General features: G+C 48.4%; 1 protein-coding gene across 5 annotated transcripts in view; it reads left to right on the top strand.

Moving 5' to 3' along the window:
* KIAA0586 (KIAA0586 ortholog) overlaps window positions 1-27,254 on the top strand; it is a 187,923-nt gene extending 160,669 nt beyond the window's left edge. For 3 of the 5 annotated variants that reach the window (XM_078858668.1, XM_078858670.1, XM_078858667.1), the window contains 16 exons: window positions 3,343-3,545; window positions 4,294-4,410; window positions 4,759-4,830; window positions 6,453-6,640; window positions 7,361-7,485; window positions 8,792-8,976; window positions 11,557-11,731; window positions 13,048-13,234; window positions 14,150-14,400; window positions 15,307-15,383; window positions 19,618-19,752; window positions 20,449-20,626; window positions 21,485-21,612; window positions 21,736-21,805; window positions 23,223-23,297; window positions 23,960-27,254. In XM_078858668.1, the coding sequence (XP_078714794.1) occupies window positions 3,343-3,545; window positions 4,294-4,410; window positions 4,759-4,830; window positions 6,453-6,640; window positions 7,361-7,485; window positions 8,792-8,976; window positions 11,557-11,731; window positions 13,048-13,234; window positions 14,150-14,400; window positions 15,307-15,383; window positions 19,618-19,752; window positions 20,449-20,626; window positions 21,485-21,612; window positions 21,736-21,805; window positions 23,223-23,297; window positions 23,960-24,108 (2,315 nt within the window). In that variant the 3' untranslated portion in view covers window positions 24,109-27,254. The remainder of the gene's footprint in view (window positions 1-3,342; window positions 3,546-4,293; window positions 4,411-4,758; window positions 4,831-6,452; window positions 6,641-7,360; window positions 7,486-8,791; window positions 8,977-11,556; window positions 11,732-13,047; window positions 13,235-14,149; window positions 14,401-15,306; window positions 15,384-19,617; window positions 19,753-20,448; window positions 20,627-21,484; window positions 21,613-21,735; window positions 21,806-23,222; window positions 23,298-23,959) is intronic. The other 2 variants (XM_078858669.1, XM_078858671.1) reach the window with 2 other exon arrangements.
* Window positions 27,255-27,879: the final 625 nt, after the last annotated feature.

Raw genomic sequence — 27,879 nt, 5'->3', positions numbered from 1 at the left:
TACAGAATACGAGTATCGGTTACGTCATTGAACGGTATTTAAAATATAGAGCCGTTATGTTCATGCCAAGTTTTGTGCTCATTGCCTGTGCGTTTTTATCTCCATGAGCGTACATGCTCTCTTTTGTTGAATATCCTCTGAGTTTCTTTTTGGTCTCTTCATCGCAGATGGTTTCTCTAATGGGTGCGGTTGTGGCGAATGCGTGCGCGATTTGGTGACCGCTGTGTGTTTTCTTTCCTGGAGCAAATGTAATTCCCCCATTGTGTTGCTTAGTAATCAGCATATTCCCTTGCGCAATAATCCAAGAACACTTATATTTTTAGAACAGCTCACGTTATGGCAGAAAGCTGCGGTACACGTGAAATAATAATAGTGTAAAATAAATACACTGAAATCTGTAAGCCTGTTTATGCTCAAAATCATCATCCGGGGGTGTGGGTCTCCTTTAGCAGTGCTGAGCTCGTCACGGATGCTCCATCTTTCTATGGGTGGGAACCACGTTTAATGACCTCCAGAGCGGTGGCGGTGGGGCTGAAAACCCAGACTAGGATTTGAACTCATGACCTCATTATTGGGACACCAACTGGGCTACACGCTGGTCGTTTTGTGCAAATTAAAGCACGTGTGTACATGTAGTGCATATACCCGCACGAGGGGGGCACCTTGCTCTAGAGAGATGAGATTTACATTCTCGCATCGTCTTGATTTCAGCTGAAGATGTCTTCACGAGTCCGGCATATTTTTGTTCCGTTTACGAACGTTCCTGAATTTTTCCTTTTTTTTTGCTGCTCAGTAAATTACCGGCAAGGTTTTTTTGGGGACGTGTACAGTGTGTGCTACTTGGAGGTTAATGTTCTTAAGGTGGGCTTTTGAGGTGAGTATGAAAACGCCGCACTGCTCTCCTCGAGCATTTAATCAGCCACGGCTTCCAAGCAATGTAAAGGTCAGGCACGCACTGCGAAGTAAGCCGCGGTGCAAGAAAATGGGAGAGGCTTGCACCTTGGCTGTGTGCGAATCCCTGAATACTGATGCGCCGGCCACACAGGCCCCTCAATTCACGCCTGCATGGCAGACGTGAGCTTGCAGCACACGCACGCACACAAAGACAAAGATCCCCCATATAGGTTCGGCAGTCTCTTGGGGCAAGTGCTGTTAGCGAGCAGCACCTATGAAGACCGGCACGGCACGTGAGGGGGTGGGCAGCACCACGCCCGGCCGCCTTTGTTTCCTCAGTGGCGATGTGTACACACCGCACCAGGTACTCATTTGAGATTGAATTGACCGAGGGAAGGTCCAGGACCGATTCAGACAATCGTCATTAGTGTTGGCTATGAGCGGGAATCAATCTCGGGTCACTGGGTTCGTAGCGCAGTGCGCGAATGTTGCACAACCGCTCCCCATCCACACACGCACACACATACATACACGGACAAGCGCGCACGCTCACTCGCTCGCTTGCTCACAACAGCTCCCAGCCCTTGTTTACTGCTGCACAAGCCTGCAAGTCCTTTTGAAGGAGTTCATGGCTTTCTACCGACTAATTTGGTTGCTTAATATTTGAAAAAAAAAACCTCTTAAAATGTAGCGCTCCAGCACGTGTTATAGCATGTATTTCACTCGATGATTGTTGTCTCTTTAGCAATAAGTTATCATTTTCTCCAATATCTTTTTACGCTTTTTTATTTTCATGACCCCTTTAAAAGCTCCTTTGTGTTTTGACATGCTCGGCCACTTATTATCAACCTGAATAAGTAATGCTCATTCCACTGCCATGTTTTGCATTGTGTTTTACTCATTTGTTGATCTGGCCATCTACGCGTTTTTTTCTGAGTGCGTCTTCAGATCAAGCCCCTTTCGGTCTCTTTAGTGTTGTTTTTTTCTTCTGCATCCGCTTTGCCCATCTTCTCTGTATTGCTTGGGGACAGGATGGGGATTGGGTATGAGGGTGGTGTGCTGGGCGTTCCATATATAGCTGGTAATCTGTCTCTACCGGCTGCTGGCTGTCGGGAGCCTGCATTAGGCAAGGCGGCATGGTTCTTTTTGGGCCCCGGCACGGGGAAGGCGGGCGGCGAGCAGGCTGGAGGGAGGGCAGACGTGCAGGCAGCCATCAGAAAGCTCTTCATTATCTCAGGTCACGCTGCCGGTTTCCCCGGCAACAGGCTCTGTCGCCGGGGCAACGGTGCCTCGCTCATCTTGAGGCTGAAATGCCACGGATCTGCGCCCGCCCACGCTCTTCCAATAGCACTCTCGCGGCCATCGCAGATCAACCCCATCCCCTGCGCCACAACGCCCACCTCCCTCCTGTTCGCCCACTCTCGCGCCAGCCACTCATGCTCCAAACGCCCACTCTCCCGTCTCGGAGGCTTTGTCCTTTGCAAAAGCTTGGCCCTGGAAACACCTCGTGAACACACCTGCCTCCGCACGCCGCCGTCGCTATCTGTCTTTTTAATTAATTTACATGCACACATCCACACACACACATATACACGCTGGGGGTAGTTGAAAGGTTTTGAGAACAGGATATTAAAAACATGCGCAGACTCACACTTATTACTCTGTTTTTCAATATAGCGATCCCTTACAGCGGTGGACTTATTTCGTTATGTATGGAATATGAAGAGGTGTCTTCGAAATGAGGTTGCTGAGATGCTAGTGTCACCTTTTTTGGAGTGTCTCGTTCTCAAATATTTTTGCCACCCGCAATAGGCAGAGTTATATGGCTCCACGCTGTTCGCTCCAATAAGTAAAATATGAAACATTCTCCACGGTTATGCAGTGCACTTCTCAGACACAAAACAATTTGGCATATGCAACACATTGCATTGTTATATATTTTTGTTAGGCAAATAAAAACCTGATGAAAATTTGTTTCAAATATCCCGATGCAACGTCACAGTTACTTTCTCCAAGACAATTTTTTTTCAAGAATGCAGGTACACAAAGTGGGTAACACTTTTTAGATATTCTCGCAGTGTCACACAGAACAATTACATGTCACTTGTTCGTCTTTACCAAGGTGCATTAAAAAGAATGTCAATACAACATCGCATGGTTCCAGTCATGAAATATTCACGGGAGAATGCTCCATCATGGCTAATAGGATTTTGCATGAAAAGAAAAACAGGAACGTATTATCAGCATGCTCCTGGAATAAAGGATGCAAAGAGGTTACAATCCGTAGCTGCAAGGAATTCAAATGATCTCATTAGGAGCCTGATCAACGGGAAGCAGCCAGCAGTGTTCATTCTCGTTACTCGTCAGAAGCATCGCCCGACCCTGCGCTTTGTGTGGGTTTAAAAAGAAAAATCAGTGAATAAATTGTTGTTGTTTCACCCCAACCAGGAGCACCGAGGAAAGACGGGCCTGTCCCACAGCCGTTTGCCGTCACCATCGCGGGCCCTCCGCGGCCGGTCACCGTGACGACCTCGGTGCCACCCTCCCCACGCAAGCGGCGTGGCGGCGGCGGTGCCGTGGGCGTGAGGCCCAACGTGGCCGTCGTGGAGATGAGGTCGGAGAAGAGAGAGCCCCCGGTGCTGTCAGTGCAGGTGCGCGAGTGGGAGAGGGTGGGCTCCCTGCCGTGCGCGCTACAGCAAGCTGCCAAAACACGTTTAGAATTACAAGGCCAATTCCTTTTAATGAAATATTGTTCGGCGTTTTTATGTTTGCAGCTGCAAACATTTTTTTTCATTTGGAGATGGTGATAGAGACCCCATGTTGTTTTGAATAATGAAAACACAACAACAAAAACTGTGCCGTATAAAGAAAGCCCGACTGTTTATTTTTCCATTTCGTTTTGTTTCAGAGTAAGGCGTTTGTGATTACCGCCCTCTGAATGAAGACCAAAAACACCATCTGTAGGCCCATAAAAAAAAACACGCTGCTGAAAGAATCGCCTGATATAACCGTATTTTGGAATTGAAACTAATGGTCACTCAACATTTTTTGGTCAAATCTTTTTTCCTTACTCCTGGGCAATCCTCCAGTAACATTGTTGATTTTTGTTGTTGTAAAATTCATCGTGTTTGCACAGCTTTTGAGAGCAACTCATTTTATTGGAACATTTTGCAAAGTGTATGGAAGTAGAAACTCGTTAGCAGACATTGTCGGCAATTTTTTATGCAGCCCAGGCCGTGTTACTCTCATAGGTTACAGTTCACATTCGTGCAATGCTTCATAAATGCTCGCATACACAGTGAATGCTATCCCAAACATTGCACGAGTAGCAGCAGTAGCGTGTGAAAGTGTCCTTGTGCCGGAGCCATAGAGAAACGCTTTGTGCTCCTCTATTCCCAGGTTTTGCCAAACGTGGACATTGAGAGCGTGGTCAGCAGCAGCAGCAGTCCGGCTCAGAGGGACGCATCCCCGGAGCCTCCAGCACGGACGCTCCCTACGGCAGAGGGAGCCCCACAGGTACCGAGTCCTCTGCGCTTCCGCGGCGGCCGAATCAAACCAGGCCCCGACCGCCTGACGCGGCAGTGGTGAACTGGGGCACGCGGCGCAGGGCCTGCAGGGCGCCTCGACTGAGCGTGTGTTTGGAGCCTCTGTGGTTATTTCATTCAAACAAACAAAATGCGTTGCTTTTGCAGCTCCAAATTCGAGCGTTCTTTCACGGCACAAGCTGTATCATTCTCCCACACATGAAGTGGCACGGTCTGATGGATTGCACAGGGCATCGTGTTTATTTTGCCTTCCTTGCCGCTACAGTAGTTTACGTTTTATTTTTGTGCCCGTGCCTGTGAACTCTTATGCCTCTGGCAGCCTCCAGATCTGAGCGAGAGGGAGGATGGCTTTCCTGGAACAAGCTTCATCAACGTCACAGACCTGCCCCAGGTCTGTAAGTTTGCGCTCACGCGTGAGAGGCTCCAGTAGAGCGAGCTTCAGAGAGCCGACCTCGAGAAGATATTTTGCCCGCTTTTCCACGCAGCACCGTTATGAATGGACACAAATGAATTTCATTCCAACTTCAAAACTTACATTTTTTAAAATGAAAATTACTTGAATTCATATTTCACGTAGTTTAGTTTTTCAAAGGCCATTGATTGTGCGATTTTGTTACGATTTGCTTTGCAAATGAGGTCACGTTGGCTAAACATTTTTGTTTAAAAGTTCTGTTGCAATGAGAATTTGAGGAAATTGGCACTTTTTTACATTTCCCAACGCACGCCTTGGAACAGCTTTGTATCATCTCGCTAATGCTTTCTATTACGTCCAAAAAATGTGTTACCCTTGTGTGCATAAAGTCTAATCTCAGCCTCCTCGAATACGCAGCCAGACGTCTAGACACCCACGTACATTTTTGGTAGTCTTTGAATGAGAGTGCGATTCAACTTCGGGGTGGCAAACAACCCACCATTCAGAGCCAATTCCCTCTGCCAGAAACAAAAAAATGAAAGCCTCTTTATTTTTTCCGAATTCCATTTTCTGCGGTTTCATGGGACAAGCCTCACCAAAGCGGGTTGTTGTTTTTTTTTCCTTCCACCGATGCCATTTCCCCGCCCCCCCCCCCCCCCGGGCTGCCGGCACCACCACCACCACCATCCTGCCGCCGCCACCTCCTGCCCCTGCCCTGGGCCTCCCTCGAGACCAGCCGGGGCAGGCGATTGATGCCAAACTGTGGCTCTCGGGCACAAAGAAGAGGGGGTGTTTTGTTTCGGCTTCATTGGTATTCCAGGTTAGCGGGATCGGTGGAAGCCCAATGGCGCGACGGTGTTTTGGATGCGAACTCCTCTCAAGTTCACCTTTCCCAAAGCCTCCACAGGGGTTCCTGCCATTGCCCGCTCGTACAACGATGCATTCTGTACATCCAAAAGGGAAAATAGAGCAACTGAAATAAACTTTTGAAATGTCGTTAAAACCATTGACATTTTTAAAGGGTTTCCCCCCCCCCCCCCGTGGGCGAGATAAGACCGATACCCGTATAAGAAGTGTGGAACAAATTCATGACACGGGTTAACCTAGCGATAGCGATGGAATACAGATGTGCCTTGAATGTTCAGCGAACCCTCTGCGGGCAGCGCTTCTCCCTTCATGACTCGTCTACAGGCATCTGGCGTCAACGTGATTCACATCGGCTTGTGAAAAATGTCAATAGCGCAAAGCAGCACGATGAGGGATACACGTGGCAGTATTTTCTATGTCAAACTAATTTTGAAACCTTGTTATTTCAAGAAATGAATCACCATGGTGTTTTAACGTAATAAATGCCACGCTTAATATTCAATTTCCGAGAACATTTGAGTTAATAGGGCCAGGGCATAGTAAGTAGACTATTGTACTGTATTGAGTGGCAAGTTTTCCTGTAGGGCAACACTGAAATATGACCGATGTCTGCTTTTACTTCAACATCGCTTGCACGCATTTCAATTACTTTTCACGTGGGGAAAAATATTCACGGTAATAATATATTCGGTGAGTAAAAAAAAAAATGTTATTCTTCATTTGTATCATTCTAGGGAATTGAGGCAGAGGAGGAGTTCTCTGACGGCCCAATCATTGAGCTGAATGGCTATGCCGAGTCTGACGTGGATCCCACGGGGGCCCCCAGCTTCCCGTACAGGGCCCCGGCTCCTGTGACCCCGCGGGTGGACGTTGAGTTGAAACTGCGTCAGCGGGACCCAACGCACGGCCAGCTGCTCATATGGTACAGTGGGGCCCTTCCTGTCTGTGGCGCAGCCTCGACACAACCTTGTGGCCGTCGCCGGCAGTCTACTGCAATTCTTCACGCGGTGCTGTTCACCAAAGTTCCGTTCAGTGACCTTTAGTAAACCAAGACCCTTAGAGATTAATGCTGTCCTTTGCAAAAGGCACCCCGATGAAAATAGTTACAGAGAGACATTGTGTTTTCCTGCTTTATTTGCGGATAAATGTGAAATGAATGATTTGGACTGTGAGGCTCACGGACGACCGCGTGCTTCTTTCAACGGTGTCACCGTGGTCTCTCACATTTACTTTACAGCTTTAGTAACTTTCCGTAGATATAAGAGGGGGGCGGTTGCAGATACTTCCTGGTTTTTACGGCGAGCGCGTTGACCGCGTGGCATTTTCCTGTTTGCCCATATTTATCTGGTGCCCACTGTAAACATGAACCTGCATCGTGCAGGGACAGGGTCATGGTCGAACGCCTCTGTTATGGAAACAGAAGGAGCGACGGTTTTAGTCCTGCGTGGCTTACTGGAGTACTCTGTTCACCCGGTGGCTTGAAGTGGCGTCAGAGAAACGCACGTGCGCACGGGGATGTTTACGGCCCGGCACGAAGCGACGCAGCCCAAGGTCACACCTGCGTTTTTTTTGTGTGCGGGACCACGTCCTCCCACTCTCGTGCCCCATCTCGGTCGCCCCTCGTGTGTCTGTTGGGGTTTAGGGTGGAGCAGGAGCTGATGGCTCGTGTCGTGACCGAGCTGCTGCCCCGTCTCCAACGGCAGCGGCAGCAGGAGGAGGCCTCCGAGTCGGAGAGTGAGGAGGGCCGGCCGTATGGATCTGACATCGGTAATGGCACCGGGGCAATCGTAACTTATTAGTGAAGCGCAGAATCGATTCCCAATTTCTGGGAATGAGGATTGCTCGATTCTGGGAAGTGGATGGTGTGGTCTATAAATATCTCTCTCTTCCAGCCCAAGAGCTGCTGACTTGCAGACAAGTTTGTGGAATGATTGGTATGCCCGGTTGCTTTGTTTTGATGTAAAACTGCTGTGCTGAGGGTAATTTCATAAACATCTTTAAATTTTCACTCGACTGTAAAATTATTTATGTGAAGTGGAAATGCACGTTTGTTACAATTAATCTCTGCAAAAGAAAGTTTTTTGCTGATAGTGTAAGCATGTGTGTTTTTTGTCAAAGCAAGTTGGCGTCTCCATGGATTTCTATTGATCCTTCTGAAGTGTTAACAATCGGCTTCTTCTTGACCTACCCCGAGCGCTGCACACACACCCTTGTATGCAAACACACTCTGGACCCACACCCCCACAGCACTAACAAATGCCCTCTCTGTTTGCCGACTCAGCAGTTCCTTAAGTGCGCAGTTGCAGGATTCTTAAGATTGTTTGCTCTCGCTGCTGTAAAGGGGTGCATTCTTTAGTGGCGGGAAAGTGTTTCATCGCTGGACCCTCCTGCCCCGTCACCGCTGCTGGAGGAGACACGTGCCCAAAAGCTCTTTGCCCCGATCTATTTTGTTCCACAAAAATGCTTAATTTCCAAAATATACAGCGGAGTTTAGTACCCTTCCCCCCGCCCCTTTTCACATTGACCGAGTGGATGGTGTTTGCCGGATCTATTGTACAGGAACACAAAATAATCGTGAAGCGTCGTGGAGAAAATATATGTCACAAAATAAATTAATGGACAGTACGCCTCCTCGTATTTGTATCTCCACAATTAAGACATCACTTCAGAGAGGCCATTGGTTTAATACCAGCAAACTCTGGACCGGTTTTGACATTCAATGTCTCATCAGCCTACATAGCCTACAGAGGCTATTGGGGTACGTGCTGTTAGTGAGCACCTATCAAGGTTGGTATACGATCAGAAACTCAGTTTTCAGTTTTATTAATTAGGTATAGCCCTGTGAGCCATGCGGCTCTTGACTTGGGTGCATGTGTGCGCGTGCGCTGCACTACGAACCCGGCAACCCATGTTCGATTCCCACTCACGGCCAACACAAGTGACGATTATCTGAATCGGTCCCGGGCATCCCTTAGGTCAACTGAGTCTCAAATAAGTACCTGGTGTGGTGTGAAAATATGGCCCTTGCCCCAACAGTCTGTTTAGGCTATACGGGGGCTCTTTGTCTTTGCAGTGGAGGCAGCGGGCGGTGGGGGCCTGCAGCTGTTTGTGGACGCGGGGCTCCCCGTGGACTCGGATCTCGTGCGGGCGCTGGTGGCCGAATCGCTGGCCGAGGTCGTCGCCGTCACCCTGGGTCAGCGTCCCGACGCGGGGCCGGCGAGGCAGGCGGCCCGGTCGCCCCCACGAGCGCGCTCACCGGTACGGCGCAAACGCCGCGGTGACCACCGCTCCACGCGTTTCTCTCCTTCTGCTCACTGAGCGGGGAACACGTCTTGTGTTGTATTTATTTGGCCATGGATTTATTATCAACTAGGCACGTGAATTAAAATTGATTATTGCGCTCACGATACGTGCACCAAATCACGTAAGGGTGGATTATTTTTACTTCGTGTGCATTACAATCGGTTCATGTGACCAAGACACGCAGTCACGGGAGATGCTGCATTCACTGCAGTGATAACAAAAGCATTGATTGTTGAATAAAATAACAACCCGAGTCGTGACAATTCATGGAATTGCAAGGGGGCGTTGAATTATTAAATTCCTAGCAGCATTAACCATTACCCAGTGCCAGTGTTTATTCCTGTCCAGGGCAAGTCGTAGCCCTAACCCTAGCCATGAGTTACAGCAAATCATAACTCTGCATTCACCATGAAGTCAATTATGTTTTTTATTAGACCGGCACCACAGTGTTATACCGACTCTAGCTTTTTCCTCCCCTTTCGTGAGATAGTAGCATGAATTAACGCTCGCCAGTTTAGCCTCTAATGTTAGTGCTTTATCTTCCTTATCAAATAAATTAAACACCGGGGTAATAATATGTGAGCTCGTGCCTCATCTGCATGTCTCTGTCTATCCCTGCATTCTAATGATGATTTTAGGATGACAGATAAACATATTTACATATTCACTTGTTTTTAAAATTCTGAATTCCAATGTATTTTTTTGTCAACCTATGAATAATCTGAAAAGCCTAATTACATTGACGTGTTTTCTGGGAATCTTACTGTTATGATTTTAACGTTTTTGAAAAGGCATTTCTTTTCGTGTCATCACCTACGTCTAAAAAAAACCCTCATTCATAGCTATAGATTTCCATCCAAGCCAAGTGAGAAAAAGGTTTTTTTTTTCTCACAAAGGTGTAAAATTAAATAAAAATGCATATTAAAACGTGACAAAAAAAAGTGGGGAGAGAAATGAGCAGCCCAAAACTGATCAAAAACATGGTGCCGTAACAAGGTTGTAATAAGACAAGGTTTCTCTGTTTCTAAGACAAGGTTTCTCTGTTTTTCCACTCCCGCTGCAGTGTTCATTGTAGCACAGCGTGTTCCAGCCTGCGTTAGAGCCATGACGGGTGTAATTGCTGGCTCTGAGAGTGTATATTGCAAGAGGCGTGTGTCTGGTGGCATTGTAGAGCCAGACATCAATTGGGTAGGGTTGTTACAATTTCATTGCAAAACTAGACTTTTTTTTAATGAGCCACTGTTCCTTTTTCCGTCACTTTGTGCGAGTGTTTTATTTTCGGAGCTCTATAGTTTTATATGAGAGCCGCCCGCGGTTTAATGGTGAGCAGACGCGACTTGCAATCCAGACGTCGCCGATTCGATTCCATATTCCGGGGGGCGGCAGTCGAAACAACGGGGCGAGTTTTTTTTTTACATCTTCCCGCCTCTGCCCACCAAGCGATACAAATGGGTTCACACACAGTGAGTCGAACTGCATGTAGTGAGCTAAAGTGTGAGTATGCCTACCTCTTTCCAACACGTCTGGTCAACGTGGAAGAATAGACCAAATACCCTCTTGAGTTCGCTCTAGCGGAGGCCCGTCTGCCAGGCGTGAGCAATTTCAGGCCTGCACCTTTACATTTTATCTGTAGATTTACATATGGTACATCAGTGTACACAATTGTAAGTGATATTAATATGTAAGGTACCGTATTGGTGAGTGCCATACAAAGTTACTCCATATGCATTGGTAATGTCATGTAATTAATCGGGAAGCGGGGATATATTGTCCGTGAATTTAACACCAGGTTAAACACGTGACACCTTGCACAATTGTTCGTGTCAGATTGCATCCACTAAGTAAATTACGTCAGCTCTCATTATCTCAGCGAGGGCCGATTGCAACATTGAGCATCGTCATCCTGTTCTAGCCACTGCTTACGGCTATATTCTGGAGATTAATTTGGAAAATTACCTGCAGGTTTGACCGCATTTAAATTTGATGGTATGAATACACGTTTGCTGGATGGGAATCTTAAAAAGCCTCCAAATCACAACGCATATTTCACGAGCGATGGGCAGCAGGGAGCCAAACCCCTGGAGGGAGACATTGCAGCCAGTGGCAGTGGCTGCGCGAAAAGAATTAGTATTCCTCGTGACGAGCAGGTTATGCACAACCCCGCTCACACGCGGGGCCAGGCTCACATCCTGTTTCTGTCATTGGCTGCGGTGATTAAATCCAGAGGGCGGCAAACGCTGCCCATTCCTGCTCCAACGCTGCCATCTGGTGGTCACTGGTTCTCTGCCTTTCTCATCTTCCCTCCACAAGTCACTGGCAGGAATGAAATCGTGGTGTCTGGAAGCGACTTACTCGTTTCATTTTCCTAAGCTGCTCCCGGCAGGCCACGTCGCAGCTTGGCACGAGTGACACATTTGAGCGGTGAGGGTTGGGGTGGAGGGGGGGCGGGCGGGCGCAGTGTTATGAGACGCTCACGACCCCGCCGGTCCGACACCGCCGCTGGTAACCTACTTGAACGTTCGTGTCGCGCCCCAGCCCCGCATGGTGCCCACGCCGCTGCCCACCCCCCAGCACACCCCTCCCCGCGTGCCCTCGCCGGACGCGCGCGCGGATGCACCTCGCGTTCGCACGCCGGTGCCGACGCCGCACACGTCCCTCTCAGAGTCGGAGGAGTCGGAGGGCATCCCGACTGGCCCAGAGTTGGCACAAGGTCAGTGTTTGCGTAACCCTAAGGTTGGGTATCGTGCGCACGGCCAGGCAGGGCATCGCATATCGCCTGGCGAGCATGCTGCGTTCACCTGGCCAGGGTCTCACACCGGTGCCATTGCTAGGATACTACGCAGGTTGTGTATTCTACTGTTTCATTATCGCTCAGATTTCTGGCACGTATGATCTACTCAAAGTCTGATGAATACGGCGGGTGGAATTACACGACCAGTTTGGCAAAGTATCACCCGTTCCTGTTACGATCCAGCCCTAACCGGACAGCAAGGCCCTTCTTTATAGCGATGTCCAGAGAGCTTGTTTGCCTCCTGTGTTTTGTTGTTTTCAAGGTCAATTTCATTTTATGATATACACTCTTTCCCATAATTATCAGTATTCATTAAGTACACGTCACTGTTTAAGTGTAAATTGCACACATAACAATTGGTCACCAAAGCATACTAATCAATTGTCTGACATGCACATTTGTGTTAAAAGTGGTGGACGTAATGCCAAGGCTTAGTAAAGAATGGATGGGTACAAAATTATGGCACACACGGTATATCACCAGAGAATAACGATAACCTTTATTTACCAATTAAAACCCCACTTTCTCTCAATATCAATTTTCTGGAAGGTTTTGCATTGAGATGTTCGGCCAAGTCCATTAAATGTGTGCTTGGCATGTTGGAAGAAGCCAGAGTACTTGGAGAAAACCCACACATACGAGGAGATAACAGCGAAAGCTCCACAGAATTAGATTCATTCAGCTATTTCTGTGCTAACATCTCCTGGCTCCCTTGCAAACCAAGAGTACAATGCCTGGCATTCCCAGGCAGTCTCCAATCAGGCTTAAACATCCGGTTATAATTTGGTTGTTGGGTGAATGAATAAAACAATAAAAAATAATTCCAGCCATTCTCAAGATAATGTTGATTTGAAGTTTTCGTGACTGCAGGAATCCATACTCTTTGGTTCTTTCGGTAAAGTCACGTAGGTATAAAATAAAATAAATCACGATGTTTCGGGCGCAACACAAGCATCCATCATCAGGTGGTGATAGACGCTTGTGTTGCGCCCGGAACGTGATTTATTTTATTTTATACCTACGTGATACTTTTCGATAAAGGCCTTTCCACATCGTACGGACCATGGGGGTGTTTTGACCATATTTCACCACACTGGTCAGCGTGAGTGGGTAAAGGCTGGGGAGGGAATGCAGGAAGTGATCTGACATCACTCACCATTGCAGTGCAGGTTCGTCGTGCAGGGCACTAACCATCGTACCACCCCCCCCTCCCCCCCCGTGATCACGCGCGGCAGAGGGCCCATTGCCGGTGACGATTGTGGCGGTCGCCACGCCGGCGCCCAGCCCGTCCCCTCCGGCCTCTGCGAGGGCCCCCACCCCCGAGCCCCTGCCGACTGCCAACCCCTGGGGGGACGCAGAGCTGCCCCTGGAAGAGGAGAACCCGAGCCCGCGGCCCAAAGAGTCGCCGCGTCGCCCGCCCGTGTGAGTGTCGTCAGCAGCTCGGCGTCACCCGTATTACCCGTGATCCCACGTTGGTATGATCACGAGGTGGGGGGGAATCTCGCTGATCCGTGAGGTCCTTCTGAGCAAGAAACCACCGTGGGCTTCTGTCCTCCGAGCCCCCGGGGCAATGGACACCTCCCGTTCCGTTGCTCTCACAGCATTGTTACTGTTACCAAGAAACCAACTTCTCGCCGTTCTAAAATGAACCTCCTTTTTTGTAGCGAGAAGTCTTTGGCACTGCATTGAGATGCATCTCATGGCAGTGAAATGTTGCGCAGTGTGGAAGAGACTTACACGGAGCGTGGTGTCGGGGCGCCCTCTGGTGTCACGAGCGGAGGCGTTTTTACAGAAATTGCAGCGTTCTGCTCGTGCCTCTCTTGTTTGTTGTTCATCCCCGGATTGTATGACGATTGGACTCGGGGCATCATGTCACGAGATGTATACAGTTCCATTTGGAACTCTCCCAGATAGCAGCGCACCATCTTGTATCAGAGCATGGCGTCAGAAGATGACAAACCAAAACTACTTTTGAAGTCGTCAGGCCAAGCAATTATTTTACAAATCGTGTCTCACCGTGGAATTTGGAGGTGGTTGCCATTTATATCTGAACGAAGAAAAGAAAAAACATTTTATCGTCACTTTATTTACTTATTTGACCAATCTTCCCAACTTCGCTATCCATGTACGGCGACTACAAGCGTATGTGTACGCCACAGACATTGTGCTCCTGTGTGTGCGTGTGTTAGGGAAACAAACGTGGCCAGCTGGTCGCGGTGCTGGCCTCCCACCCCCTCATGTGCCATGCCGGCCTTCATAGGCGCTACTCGCTAACAGCACTTGCCCCGACAGTCTGTTAAAGCCTACACGGGGGATCTTTGTCTGTTGTGGGCACAGGGTGATGTCGGTGCAGCGCGAGGAGGAGCCCACAAGTCTGGTGGGGCCCCCAGTGCCCAGCCCGGTCCCCGTGACGCGGTTGCCAACGCCGCCGCCGCCGCTGTCCCCCTCGCTGTCCCCACGCTCGCCGCTGCCACGGGAAAACACCCCCAGCAGCTCGCTCATCTCCATCACCGAGACGGAAACCGGCGACAGAAACTTTTCGGACGGCGAGATCCTGGTCAGCTACAACCGCATCCTGGCGGCCCAAGGTGCCCGCGCGCTCTCCCGGCACGCCACGTCACCTCGTGCGCACGGCACGCTCGGATCCCCGTGTCACCGTCCGCATCCATCTCCCAATAACGCGATCATTCGATCGGTGACCTTTGTTTCGAATTTCAAGAGAATCGTGGCTTTTATGCAATGCCATAGCAGTGCCTCTGATGTCTATAAGCGTGTGTGTGTGTGTTAATCAGCTTCGCCATGGTGGCGAGATCCTATCTCCCTCGCCAACCCTGACGCCTATATATTTGGAGTTTGCATGATCTCCCCGTGGTCGCGTGGATTTTTCTGCGGTTCCTCCGGTTTTTCCCTCCTCATTTAGAAACATGCGTTTAGAATATTTGGCAACTATAAGTTTCTAGATGGTAAGCCACTTCGTTGAGCTATCATTGTCGCCAGGCTGCTTCTGAAAAAGAACTATAGAGCTCAGTGGGCCTTACCTGGCAAAATTTTTTTTTTATATATATAGTTTTAGTTTTTAACATATGCATGAAGGCCTCCCCATGCCATGTTGGTCATGGGGATTGATTGACCATACTTCACCACGCTGGTCAGTGGGGGTTGGTGAATGGGGGGGGTGCAGGATCGGTTCAGTTATCACTCGCCATAGATGTTAGCTGTGGCTGGAAATCAAATTCAGGTGGGTCACTGTAAAATTACTCATTTGAAATTCTTAATATTCTATGTAAATGCATCTCACAACGTATTCCTTCAGCATTTACACCAAATCAGCCAAGCATCATAGGTCCTAAGAGTAGTGGGATTAACTGTTGCGCAGCTGCCTTGTGTGAGGTTAAAATTTGTGCGAACAACTTTGAAATGGAAGCCCTACCTGGTTGTGTTCGTTACCTGCAGTGACCGTGCTTTTGTTGTTACGTTTCTGTTTCTGCCCGTAGCCCTGGCAGAGGAAGGAGTCACTTTGGTGAATGGTGTGCCCCACCTCTCCAACACCTTACACGACGTGCAAGACATGGTAAATCACCAGCGCGACACATGTTTTGGTAATCGTGTGCTATTGTCCCTCTCCTCCTCCCCACCACGTGTCCAGTGTCAGCTATTTCAATAAAGTGCTGGCGCCCTCTGCTGGACCGAGCTCTTGAATGTGGCAAACACGGTGGATAGTCGGCTTGTCACGTTTCATCATCGATCCATTCACGTTGTTATGCTCGCGATGCACACGCATCAAATCGTGCGGGTAAGAATGGACTATTTAATGTTCGTGCAAATTCTACACGAACCTGGCTCATTAAGTGAATGAGATGGAATAAACGAGACAGAAATTAAGCCATCAAGAAACGAGGCAAATGAGATGGACGGTCAAAACAAGACAAAGGTAATAAATTATTGAATGGAATCGCGACCCCCTGATTCTGGTAATCCATCGAGTCGCCTGGCGGGTTTGGCCGTGGCGTTAACCACGCCATGCCCGGTAGACATCGCCCGGTGGGCTCGCGCCGCACGCTCAGAGCGTCGAGCCGTTCATCGTTTGGTTGCTCATTTGTCCAGGGCACATTCGGTGAAATGACTTGCTGCTTTTCCCAAGCAAGGTTTAAACTAAACAAAAACAATAGTTTTGTTTTAATAGCACGTCTACTTGTAAACATTGAAGTGAAAAATAACCAAACATGTGGCAAATGACACGAGAGAATTGTTGTCCATGATGCACTCCGCTCTGGCATGCGCGGATGCGTACGTTTTGATACAACAAAATATGAAACAATCTCACGGATTGCGGCCCACTAACGGTGTATCAGCCTCAACAGCTGGAGTGGGATGCACGGTGATGGAATGGATAATTCTCTCACGTGTTGTCTTGAAATAGGACACTCTCAAGGGGAATGTATTCAGGTTGAGTATACGAATAACAAATTGGTTAACAAGCCGCGTATTTAGTTTGGCATAGTAATAATTGTATGCATTTTATCATCCGACCAGATGGCATTTTCTTGCCACCTTCATGTTTGAGCTGTCAGCTGATCGTTCCGCAGCTTGTCCACCAGGGGGCGAGTGATGAACACGCATGGCTAACATTCTTTTTTAAAAAATTTACACGAAATAGTTTTATTTCACATCCTCCCTCACATCATACAATGCAACGTCCTGTCGTTCTGGATGGCATTACCAGCGACATTGACGGCATCATCAAGCACACCGGACTCATCAGAGCTGACGGGGGTCGGGGGGGGGGGAACATGGCACACGTCTAAAGAGCACAGCTATGCACAAGCCGGCCGTTGCCTTTGATCACGAGCTCATGATTAGCCATGTGACGATTCATTTATGACAATTAATCAACTCGCACAGCGAGATTTTAAAATGTACTGTCTTGTTTATATAGTATTGTTTACTCCACTGCTCTAAATGTAATTATCATAGAAATTGCATACATCAGACAGAATTAGCTTTTACATACGTGACTCGATGCAAGTGTCGTGCGCATATCCATCTATTTATATATATATATTTACACTATCTAACCCAAAAAAACCTCGTATGGATGATATTTGTCGCGAAAGCCTACGTGTTAAACTGACATCTGTTTTGATCGATGGATCTTTACGATTTTATTTCTAAAGCATTGCTCTCTCTCCTTGGTTGGTTAATATCACCCAGGTGCATCCTGTTCAGTGGGAGAAAATAAACTGTTTGGATACCAATCAAGTAATTTAAGACCGGTAGCCACTCGGAATAGCCCTCCACCCACCTGCTGGAGTCGTGGTGGGCGATAACGAGAGTAATTGACACACACAATGGTAGGGACACCGCGTTGATGATCGATTGCTCCTCCACGTCGCCTAGGGCCAAGTGAACGAAGGCCTCCCCATGCTATGTTGGTCACGGAGGTTGTCTGAACCATATTTCGCCGTGCTGGTTGGTGAAGGGTGGCCCTCGACGAGTTCGGATATCACTCACCACTGATGTTATGACATCACCAGATACACAGCGCAGTACGCGACCAACAACACCACCGCTGCACCCAACTAGGGCATGTCATCATCAGCATAGGTCAATCCATTGCTGGATGAAGGCATGCTCACGACACCATCACCTGCTTTTTGTGTTTAGTTTGTTGTCCTTTCCCCCGCACCTCCGATTAGCACTGTTGGCTGCGTAAGGTGCGAAATGAGTTTAACATACATACATAAAACAGTCACGTAGTGACAATGATGCATGTACGTATGTACGTTGAACTTCATTCGCACCATATGTAGCCAACCGTGCCAATCGGGGGTGCGATGCACCTCGGGCTGGCAGGCCAGCGCGCTACCGGTGGCTCGCTGGGCACAGGCCCTCTCCATCTGTCTCCCCTCCCCAGCTGATACTAAACCCTCCGGAAGCCCCCTGAGCAAACAGGAGTTTATTTTGGCTGCGGTGCTTTGAAGTGCCCCTCCAAACTCCCCACTTTGGTCCCCAGAGCAGTAAAAGGGCCGTTACCGGTGGGGCAGGGTCATTATTGTTACTGCCAGGCCGGCCACAAACACCCTCTCACAATGCATTCGGGGCCGTCGAGTACTCCTGGTTACACCGTGCAATCCATGCAGCTGTGGTGCGGTTATTTATTTACTTTGTGATTTGTTACAATTTGCTCAAGATGGTCGAATCGGCCTTCCCGTAACATTGGAGCCTTGTAAACGAGTGCACGCAGCTTAATCGCGAAGTAAGTGAACTAGAAATGAATGGCCTCATAAAATATTTAGTCAACGACCAATTCTTATATAATCCGAGTGCAGAAATGCACAAGTGAAATTTATGAAAGGAAGGCGAATAGTGATACCAATGCTCATACTAAACTCCAATATGGCAGGGTTCGGTTGAGGGTAACGGGTGTGGAGGAACTCACATGTGCGCAGAAGAGTTGGGCACTGAGAACGTTTAAGCCGCATTCGAGTTACCATCTACATAGAATGCGGAATTCCATCCACCATTTATGCCACGTTGTGTTGCTCATTTACCACGACAGATGGCGAGTGCGGCAACATTGCTGCCACAGTCACCGCCGCAATAGTAAATAAGTGAATAAGTCAACTATATTTCTGCAACAGCCACTGATGCAATAATAAATAAATAATATTGCTGCCACGGTCACTGCCGTTAAGAGTGCAGTGCTTGCACGAATCCCCTCTCCGCTTCAGGGAGCGCTTGTCAGCCGGAATTGGGATTGATTCTGGTGGACGTCTGTTAATGCTGCTTCCTGTCAAATCACCACTGTGACTGAAACCTCCCCTGACATTGCAGATAGCATTTCCAGAGACTCGCCATCCAGAAGGAAACGCTCCTTCGAGAGGGAAACTCTTGCCCGGCTGCCCCTTCTCTGTGCTCTTTCTTGACTGTGGCACTTTTGGAAAAATGTGCCGCGCATTTGTTTAGAATGGGATTTGTCATGTATTATTGCAAACAGAAGTGACTGACACGCACGGCTAATAATAACAACAATATGCACGTTGGTCACAAGCCTCAAGTGAAAGCAAGGATACCGTTATGTCCGGAAGCACGAGTTATTTGTCTGAGCCCCATCCTTGCCAGCTGTGAGCCATTTCGGCCTGTCCATGAGACGTTTGGCAAACGGTCTGCCTCTGTGCAAAGCCAGAACAAAGTGTAAACATGTCTGGCTTTTCTTGCTGCTGGTTCGAGGAGTCTATGGTGGATGCGGGGGTGTGGGCAACCCCATTGGAAAGCATTTTATGGGATGCCTTTACTGGCTGTTAAAGCCTTGCAAACTGAACTGGAAAATCAACACTAAAAGGCAGCATTGCATCTGTCACCTCTCTGGTAATGTAAACTGCCTGCCCCTAAAGAGGTGGTGCAAGTAGTAAAACCTCATTTTAATTGGGATTGCCTTCACAGCACTCTAATGTATAAATTGTGAACAATGTACGTCCTCTAATGGGAAACCATTCATTGAGCTTCATATAAAGGGTGTGCGTGCACAGTGTGTCCGTCACACTTGAGGTGCGTGCCATGCGTGACACTATATTGGCTTTATCTTCACGAGCCTTCTAATGGTGATTTTGTATTAACAGTAAAGGCCACTTTGTTTATGGTCTCCACTGTGTAAAGGGCCGCACCTTGTTTGTGGGCATCGTTGAACATTTTTGTTTGGCTTGGGCACAGCTGTTGCAGCGCTGATGAGACCCAAAGGATTGGCGCATGTGCTCGTAGCTGCTGCTCTGAGCCAAACATTTGAGACGTCCGCTCGTGTCTTACAGGACTTCGATCCTCCGAGTGAAGGTCAGGTGGTCAGACAGCCACCCTGGGGAGCTCACAGGGACCCCGTGCTCTCCATGATGGTCAGCACGAAGCAGAAGCCAGTGGAAGGCTTCCCTATACACTACCGGCCGGAGGTAGGCCGCTTCCGCCAAGTGCGAGTGACGGGCGGTGAGAGCACCGCACGTTGTGCCATCCCATCTCACATTCACCGAGAGAGGCTGACGCCACTTAGAAACGTAGGCTTGAGTGACTTAGGGGTCAGACCACTGACCTTGCACGACTGAGATCCTGGGATTGAATCCAGGTAGCCACTCGTAACACATTGAGTGTCTCAGGCTAGCCACCGATAACTGCTTGGAAAAATATAATATTAAATTGGGATTTCCAACTAAGTTGGCATATTGCGGCGATCAGACATTAACATTTTTTTTATGCACTTTTTTTCATCTCATGGCGTGACGCCTATAACGCAATGTATTACAAATCAAGGGGAAATAAATAAACATGACATAATAACGAACATTAAAAACATTGTGTTGAATGCGAACAGCATGCTTTTTTATATTTTACATGCACACTATTTAATACAACATACTATGCAATGTCCATAGTTGACCAAAGGACTATCGGTTGCAAAGGCACCAGCTCTGTACCTCCGATTAGCACGGTTGGCTACGTACGGTGCGAAAGAAGTTCAGCATACATATTTACAAACGTACACAACTGTTGGCTCCTCGGTGGAGCGAACACTTTCGTCGGCCTAGGGATCCCATCAGTCCGCGTGCATGCGTGCGTGCACTGTGCGTGCGTTTGCTCCTACGCTGTGATAGAGCCCGGACGACGAAGAGGACGAGGGGAGTGTTGGGGAGCTGAGCGAGGGCCAGAGGCCCAAGCTGACGACCGCTGCGGAGACCGTCATGACGGGGCACTCGCGCTACGGCGTCGCTACCGCGCGCCAGGCGGGCGGCGCATGGGGGAGACGCTCGCCCGGCGAGCATGGCTCAGACGGTGGGCACTGCCAGCTGCTCACTGCCACCAGCACCATCATCAATACTTGGTGCCAGCGACCAAAACGTTAGCCACGAATTTGAAATGTATAAGCAGAATTATGAAATGGAGAGTTCGCAGGGCTGTGAGAGATTGCGATGGCTTGGCGAGGCTTTCATCTGGCAGTGGATTGACCATGGGTGATGGTGACGCACAGCTGATTTGTAAAAATAGTACATATGGTCTTGCATAAATAATAACGATACATTTCTGGATGAAGGCCTTCCCATGCAACGTCAGTCTTAGGGGTTGTTTGACCATGCTTTACCATGCTAGTCAGCGCATGTTAGTTTAGATGTCACTAGCCACTGGTGGTGTTAGTCGTGATTCTTGCTGGTTTCATAGCACAGTGCACTCACCCCCGGACCTCTGCTCTCTCTGATAAAAAGTAGAAGACAATAAACTTGTTTGCACGAAACATTCCCTCGAAGTAGACATAGTCCAGTGACGAGTTTTTAATTCACACAGTTTGCTCCTCTGAAACGGAATGTAGGATCATTGCAAAGAAATTGCCCCAAAGTTTGTTTTAAGAAGGCTTCTACCGTACCCTAATATATACCACTGGTCTTTTGGGATTCATCCTGGCAAAAGATTGTTAGCAACTACAAAATTGATGGCAGGCCTGAAATCAATTAGCTGCACAGGGGATTAAATAACAACGTGTAAATATTATGGGCAGGTTGAACCACTCCATGGTCAAGCAACCCGAGCTTATTTGGACAAAACGTGCACATTCAATGAAGATGTTTATGTTACGCTGGAGATTGAGCGACGCGCTTGAATTTCTTTCTGCATTCCGGCCGCCCGTGGTACCGCCAGCAGGGGTGGGCCCCGAGGACGGCGCCGGCAGCGTGGGGCCCATGTCGCTGCGGGACCTGGGCTCTCGATCGAGCGGCACTCGACGGCCGAGGCAACGCAGCCCCGAGCGGCAGCCCCCTGCGGCGCGGGTAGGACGGGCGCATCGTCCCACCCGTCCCACCCGTCCCACCCGTCCCACCCGTCCCACCGGTGCCGTGAACGTTTGTTGGCTTGGCCGCGCCTGAGCGCTGACCGCGTTTTTCGTTTGTCAGCCTCGAGAGCTGCCCAGAAGCAGAGTCATCCACGTGGGACGGCGAGAGGAGACGGCCGCCGCCACATCTGGTCAGTTCATCAGCGAGTTCTCTTTGATGACGATAGTTCATTGATTCAGGTTTCCTTTGAAAAATCCACTCGTGGTGTTAAAGGTAATTGATTTTTTATGTTTGTAAGGGATTTTTTTCTGTTGCATCATTAGCATTTAAATGTGACTTGAGCTCTGCAAATGTTATGCTGATGGTTAGATGAGAACTCGACTGTAGAATGATATAATCTATTTGGTATACAAAAATAAGGTGATTTAACAAATCTAATTGATCAATGTAACGGTCATCACGTGCCTATAACGGAACACGTGGCTACGTGATTAAACTGTCTGCATTTATTATTATCGTTTATTAGTCTACATGCATTGAGCAAATACGTTTTTTTTTCATGAGCCCTGATACTACCTTCACACAGGAACATATATATAGCGGGAATATATTTTTGGACAATGCCCCGTCTTCGAACAGAGAGTAATATGTAACAAGGAATTATCTCTCCTGCCTGCTCTGAAGGAGGGCTATTCCCCAAGACATCAGCCTACTGTATATTTTTTTAAATAAAACTATGTTAATAGAAAACTTTTGAGTTTTATATTTGTGCTTTCTTACTTTACCAATGAAGTCCATCAGTTGCCTCCCTTCTGAATTTAAGATACCATTGCACATGTTGTTGTATTGCTCACTTAACTCGTTTTAAATGAGTTCTACAGGCTAAACCATAATGTATATTTTCACATTGTGCTCACAGAGCTTGTTTTAAATGAGCTTCCGCAGTTGGTTACATCATCGATGGTAATTCATAACCTTCCACTCAAGTGAGCTCAGTTGACCGCACCCACCGTGGGTCTTCTGGGATAGTGTCCTGGGGATTTGCGAGCGTTCCCTGGCTCGCCGGCAGTGTTTGATTGACCGTGTGAGGTTCCAGACTTGCGTGGTGAGGGCAAGGCCAAGGTGCAGTTGAGATCATTCACAACTTGCAAAACACCCCGTTTGCTCCCTTTTTTGTAACAGTTTATCATCAGCTTGACCTGTGAGCTCCAAATTGCTCTCCTCCGGTGAACCATGCGGCCTAACGAAGGTTGCGAAATGCTTTACCTCACAATTAGAATAATTGCCTTAATTATCCGGATCCTAAGCTTTGTCTTGTTTTGTCTCGGGACAATCCTCTGCAGCTTGGCACAACGGGCATTTGGTCGAAGAAAAACATTCAGGAAGTGACAAATTGACCTTTTTAGCGATTGCACGTAATTAGTCGTGACACCAGCAGTACAAAGGCACGACTCTTGCGAACTTTTGTCACGGGATCTTTTTACGTCCGCGCAAAATTAGCCGATCGTTCAAAAGTAACGAGCGGGGTCAACGAGTAGCTGCGCTCGCGCTCTGGTAGCGTCCCACGGTTGTGGCGGTCACGGACGAACTGTGTTTCCGTTCCGCAGGAGCAGAGGAGTTGGCCTCGGGGGACCTTTGCCGCACCGTGGTGGAGCCCAGCCGCTACCTGCACGGCGCTGCAGGCACGGCCCCCCCCCCCACCCCCACCACCGCTCTACGCTCGTAACATCTCGCCGCTCACATTAAATTTAAGCGTCCCTCTCAGGCAGAGAAACACAAGAGGTTTTAAAGGTTAACCCTTGGGTTAGCTTTGCTTAAATTGACTGTCGAGGCTTTCTGCTTGGGTTGTTTGATTGCGAAGAGGGGTGGGGGGGGGTGGTGGGGGGAGGATTGAAATTGCTGCCTTGATTTGCAGCTCGGCGTGAAACGGCGCACCGAGTGAGAAGCGATCGTTGCGCTTGTGATGCGCGCCTTGAAGTGCGTTTTGTGAGAATCTGTTATTTGCTACTCACACACATTACATGCATAATATATGCTGTTACATTTAGCCGATGGGAGCCAACTACTGCACAAAAAATACGAATCAATTAGAAACAATGCAAATGATACAGCAACATTGAGACAAAAAAATCTATTGATTCTCGAATCGAACCATGAACCAGAATTGTAAAAATTCCTGGAATCACTGCATGGGGGGGGGGGTAGACTCCTTCCATCATTACACGCTTGACCGCAGCCCTGCAAATACACCTGGCTTAAGCACAAGCAGTGCACGGCTCGAGAATGAGCCAAACCCCAACACCGCCCCTGTGCTGACAACCTGTGCCGGACGTCCGTGTGGCAGGAGACTCCCGGCAAGTGGGCGGGCGGCCGAGCGGTGACGCGCAGGTGCCCGCGTCTGCGCCGGGGATACGGCGGCGCGATGAGGCCGGGGACAGCGGCAGCGAGGACACGCTGCAGGACGTATCCGAGGGGTCCCTGCGGGGCACGTAGTGCTCCCTCGGGGCCCCTGTAGGGCACGTCGCGCTCCCTCGGGGCGACGTCGGGCCCCCCACGGCGATCCCCGAGCCTCGCAGGCAGCGCCGCTGTCGTACTACGACCACGTCGCGTTGAGCGTTTGAAAGGCGATCGAAGTGCACTTGAGGCACACTTGAAGTGCACTTGAAGTGGCAGCCAATGGTGCTTGTTGTGGACTTAAGACTAAGGGTCAGGAACCTATGGCCCGCTGACGAAATATGACCCTTGGCCACATGAGGCCTCCCACTTATAAATGGGCCACAAAGATTTTTTATCCATCGCTGCGAACATCTTAGCCACAAAAATCGGGTACTTGAGGGAAATATTTCCAACTTGGCAATGCACACTGTTTCAGATTTCAGCTCGTTCAGTCAACTTCTGTCGCTGCAGGGGCATCAGCGATAGAAGCGACTGTGGTGTGTGTTCATGTGTGGCCCCCGCCAAAGGGATTTGAAAGTCCTACTTCAGCCCTGTGTAAGGAAAAAGTCCTGCACTCCTGGTTTACATACCGTGAAACACTGCAATGTTACATAGATTGAGCTGCAAACATGTGCATTGAGATGCAAGTTAAGGAAGATCTGTACAAGAAATATTCCATCCAAAATTAAATGCACCGTGTTTCGTTGACATTCATTCATGAGGATTAAAGCATATTCGTCTTTTACAAATCACCCTCAACAAAGGGATTAAAGTAATGTTTGGCCACTTGAAGGCATTTTTTTCTACCAATGGACGTCATTTTAGACATTTATCCATCTATTTAAACAGTTTAATCAGGATAACAAAATACTATCCAGTGTCAATCGTTGGAAGGCCTCCCACACCCATGTTGGTCATGGGGCTTGCTTCACCATACTTGACTACATTGGTCAATGTGGCTCTATGAAAGCGGGCTGGGGGGGGGGTGCATGGCTGGTTCAGATGTCACTACACTCATGTTCGCCATGGCTACGAATTGAACTCAGGTCGCTGGGTTTATGGTGCAGTGCGCTGACTCCTGTGCCACCCAATTCACATATCACTTTAGACATCACTGATTCCCGCCCTAAATGTTGTGTTTGTGTTGGGTTCCCTTCAGTGAAAATTTTGGCATTTGGTGCCGCATTTTTCAGGATGCAGTGTTTTTACCGGTGCACTAATGGTGACTGGCGTTAGACCACATTATTTGCTATATCACATTGGCAAACATGTAATTGCAGTTGACGTCCACACAGCAAACTGTTCTTTCACACGCAGCAGCAGTCTTGATGCATTTAAGAGATTATTGCGAGACCAAAGGTTTGCGCCCTGGTTTCGTGCCATTTCTTTATTTTTTTAAAGTCTTGCATTATTGCTTGTCAATTTGAAACGTTGATCTGCCATGCGGCGACTTAGCCTAATGCTGTTTTACGAATTTTTTTTGCAAAGCTACATTGCCGATAAGCATTTAAAATTGCCACGTAATAATGAAAATTCTGTGAAATAAGGAACACGTGCCAGCCCTGCTCGAAGGGGGGGGGGGGGGTAGCCAACAAAAGCTTTCCCCCCTGGAGCTCCCTCCTCAGACCACCGTTCGCTGCACAGCAATATTTCAAAGGACCAGGTTGGGTATATTCGTTTGAATGCAACATTGATTAATATAAAATAACAGTTCTTTGTCAGTCAGTTTCTAGATAAAAGCCTCACCTCCCCTCTCCAGGCTGTGCTGGTCATTAGTCTTGCCTGACAATACTTCATCACTTGGTGTTGAGTGGGAATGGGTAGCTATGACCGGATCTGATATCATTTAGAACTCTTAACTCGAGTTGGAAGGCTCGTAACACTGACCACTGCGCCACGACTCCAACCCTGAATCCCACGTTAGCCATTGTTGTACGTTGCGCCAGTCATTAATGCAGTTCGTTAGCAAGGTTTACCTCTTCGCCGTCATCAACTGTATTTGGCAGCATCATTGAGAACCTCGTCGCTGTGAAATACCACGGCGGGGTCGTGGGTTATATGAACAGCTGTGGTGGATTACGGTGCGCCGCTGCCGCTTGCGGCTGCCTCTCCCATTTCTCAGGAAAGCCAACTGATTGATCAGTCACACGTGGCTGTGAGTGTTTTGAATGGAGTGTTCTGTGTGCTGTTGTTGCTCCAGGATTGGGTTTTGCCGGGAGGTTGTTTGAACACACACGGTGCCGTGTGGGAATAAGGAGGCTGTGTATAATCCCTCTTTTATAGCGCTAAAAGCAAAACACATATTACTTCGTGAATTTTGTACATGTGAATGATTACTCCTGGCAATGCTGACAGGTTCTCCATACCTCAGCCTTAACACAAAACACTTCTAATAGCTTTACACAATAATATTCAAGCACTGATCCTAATTTAGGCATTGGCAGAGGTGGGTTTTGTCGATTATTGACAGTTAATCGGTCTGATCGATGGGAAATAGTTTGATTGTTTTTGGAGAAAAATGTATTTCTGCCGATGCATGAAATCACCTCTGCTATTGTTTTCTCTTAAGCCATTGCTTGTGCAAGTCAGTCTTAGCACAGGGTCCATTCTGTGCAAGGCAATCTAACACAGGGGGGGTACTTGAAGGCTATATGGTTTCACCCAGCCATGTAGCTATTGAGTGTGCAGGCGGTGCGCTTGCACCACGACCCATGGGCCGAATGAGTCTGGGCTCCAGACAAGGGGCCCCATTACATTGCTTGCTCCAGGGCTCATGCCAACCACAATACGCCACTGGCTTCACCCGCAAGCGTACAAACATTCCATTGGCTCACATTGGTTACCGAACTTCGCCTGCGACGGCTGTTTTAAAAGCAATGTCCATGATCTATGCAAGTGATGTTTCATATACAGGCTGAAGTGTAGAACCACAATGCAAGGGGTTCTACACACTGGCCACATCTTGGTCTACATTCTTTTTTGTTTCGAAGAAGAGTAATCGTTACCGTGTTTTGCTCACAACGGTTTACAGTTTGTTTGTTGCGTGTGTGTGAAAAAAAACCAATGCGTGTGCCTGTAATCAAACTTTTATTTATGTTTCAATTTTGATAAAGTTTTCACGAAACAAACGTGTTGACTGTTTTTCTTTTCTTCTACAGAGTACATGCTGAGCTTACATTTTTGCGCGTGTTGTTCAGGTGTGTCTTAAGACCACGTTTGACTCGCAAGACAGCAGTTTCAAATTCTTTCACTTTATTTTGATCCGTGATGTCAGATATGGGATTGTGCGCGACCTCACTGGCGCCGTGCGGATCCCAACAGACGCGCTACAGCACGAGCCTTCGTCGCTTTGGGCTCAGCGTTGGTGGTCGGTGACCCGTTGTCTGTAACCGACAGGTTTACGATTGGAGGGTGAGTAATGGTTGGCGGTAATCAGTGGTGGGTAGCTATAATGTGGATGATTGGTAGTTTTGAATGATGGTGGTGGTTGGTGGATGGGTATATTTATAGATCTAAACCAAAAAAAAACATTATCATGAATAGTATTGGTCGCGAAAGCCTCCGTGTTAAACTGGGTGGGTGGGTAGTTAATGTTTGGTGGGTGATTGTGGTGAGTAGTTCGTTGAGGGTGGTGAGTTATTGTTGTTTGTGAGTGGTGAGTGGTCAATGGGGAATAGCAAAATGACACGAACTCTCGCCTGAAGCCCCCTCACAGCTAGCAGACTTCGAAATTAGCATTTAACTCCAGAACATATGGAAGTCATACGCAAGAAGAGAATATTGTAGACGGTTTGTGGCTGATGGTTGGTAAGTGGTGAGTGGTCGATT

The sequence above is a fragment of the Lampetra fluviatilis genome, chromosome 7, assembly GCF_964198595.1.
Source record: "Lampetra fluviatilis chromosome 7, kcLamFluv1.1, whole genome shotgun sequence".
In the NCBI taxonomy this organism is placed as follows: Eukaryota; Metazoa; Chordata; class Hyperoartia; order Petromyzontiformes; family Petromyzontidae; genus Lampetra; species Lampetra fluviatilis.
This window is presented reverse-complemented; position numbering and strand designations above follow the sequence as displayed.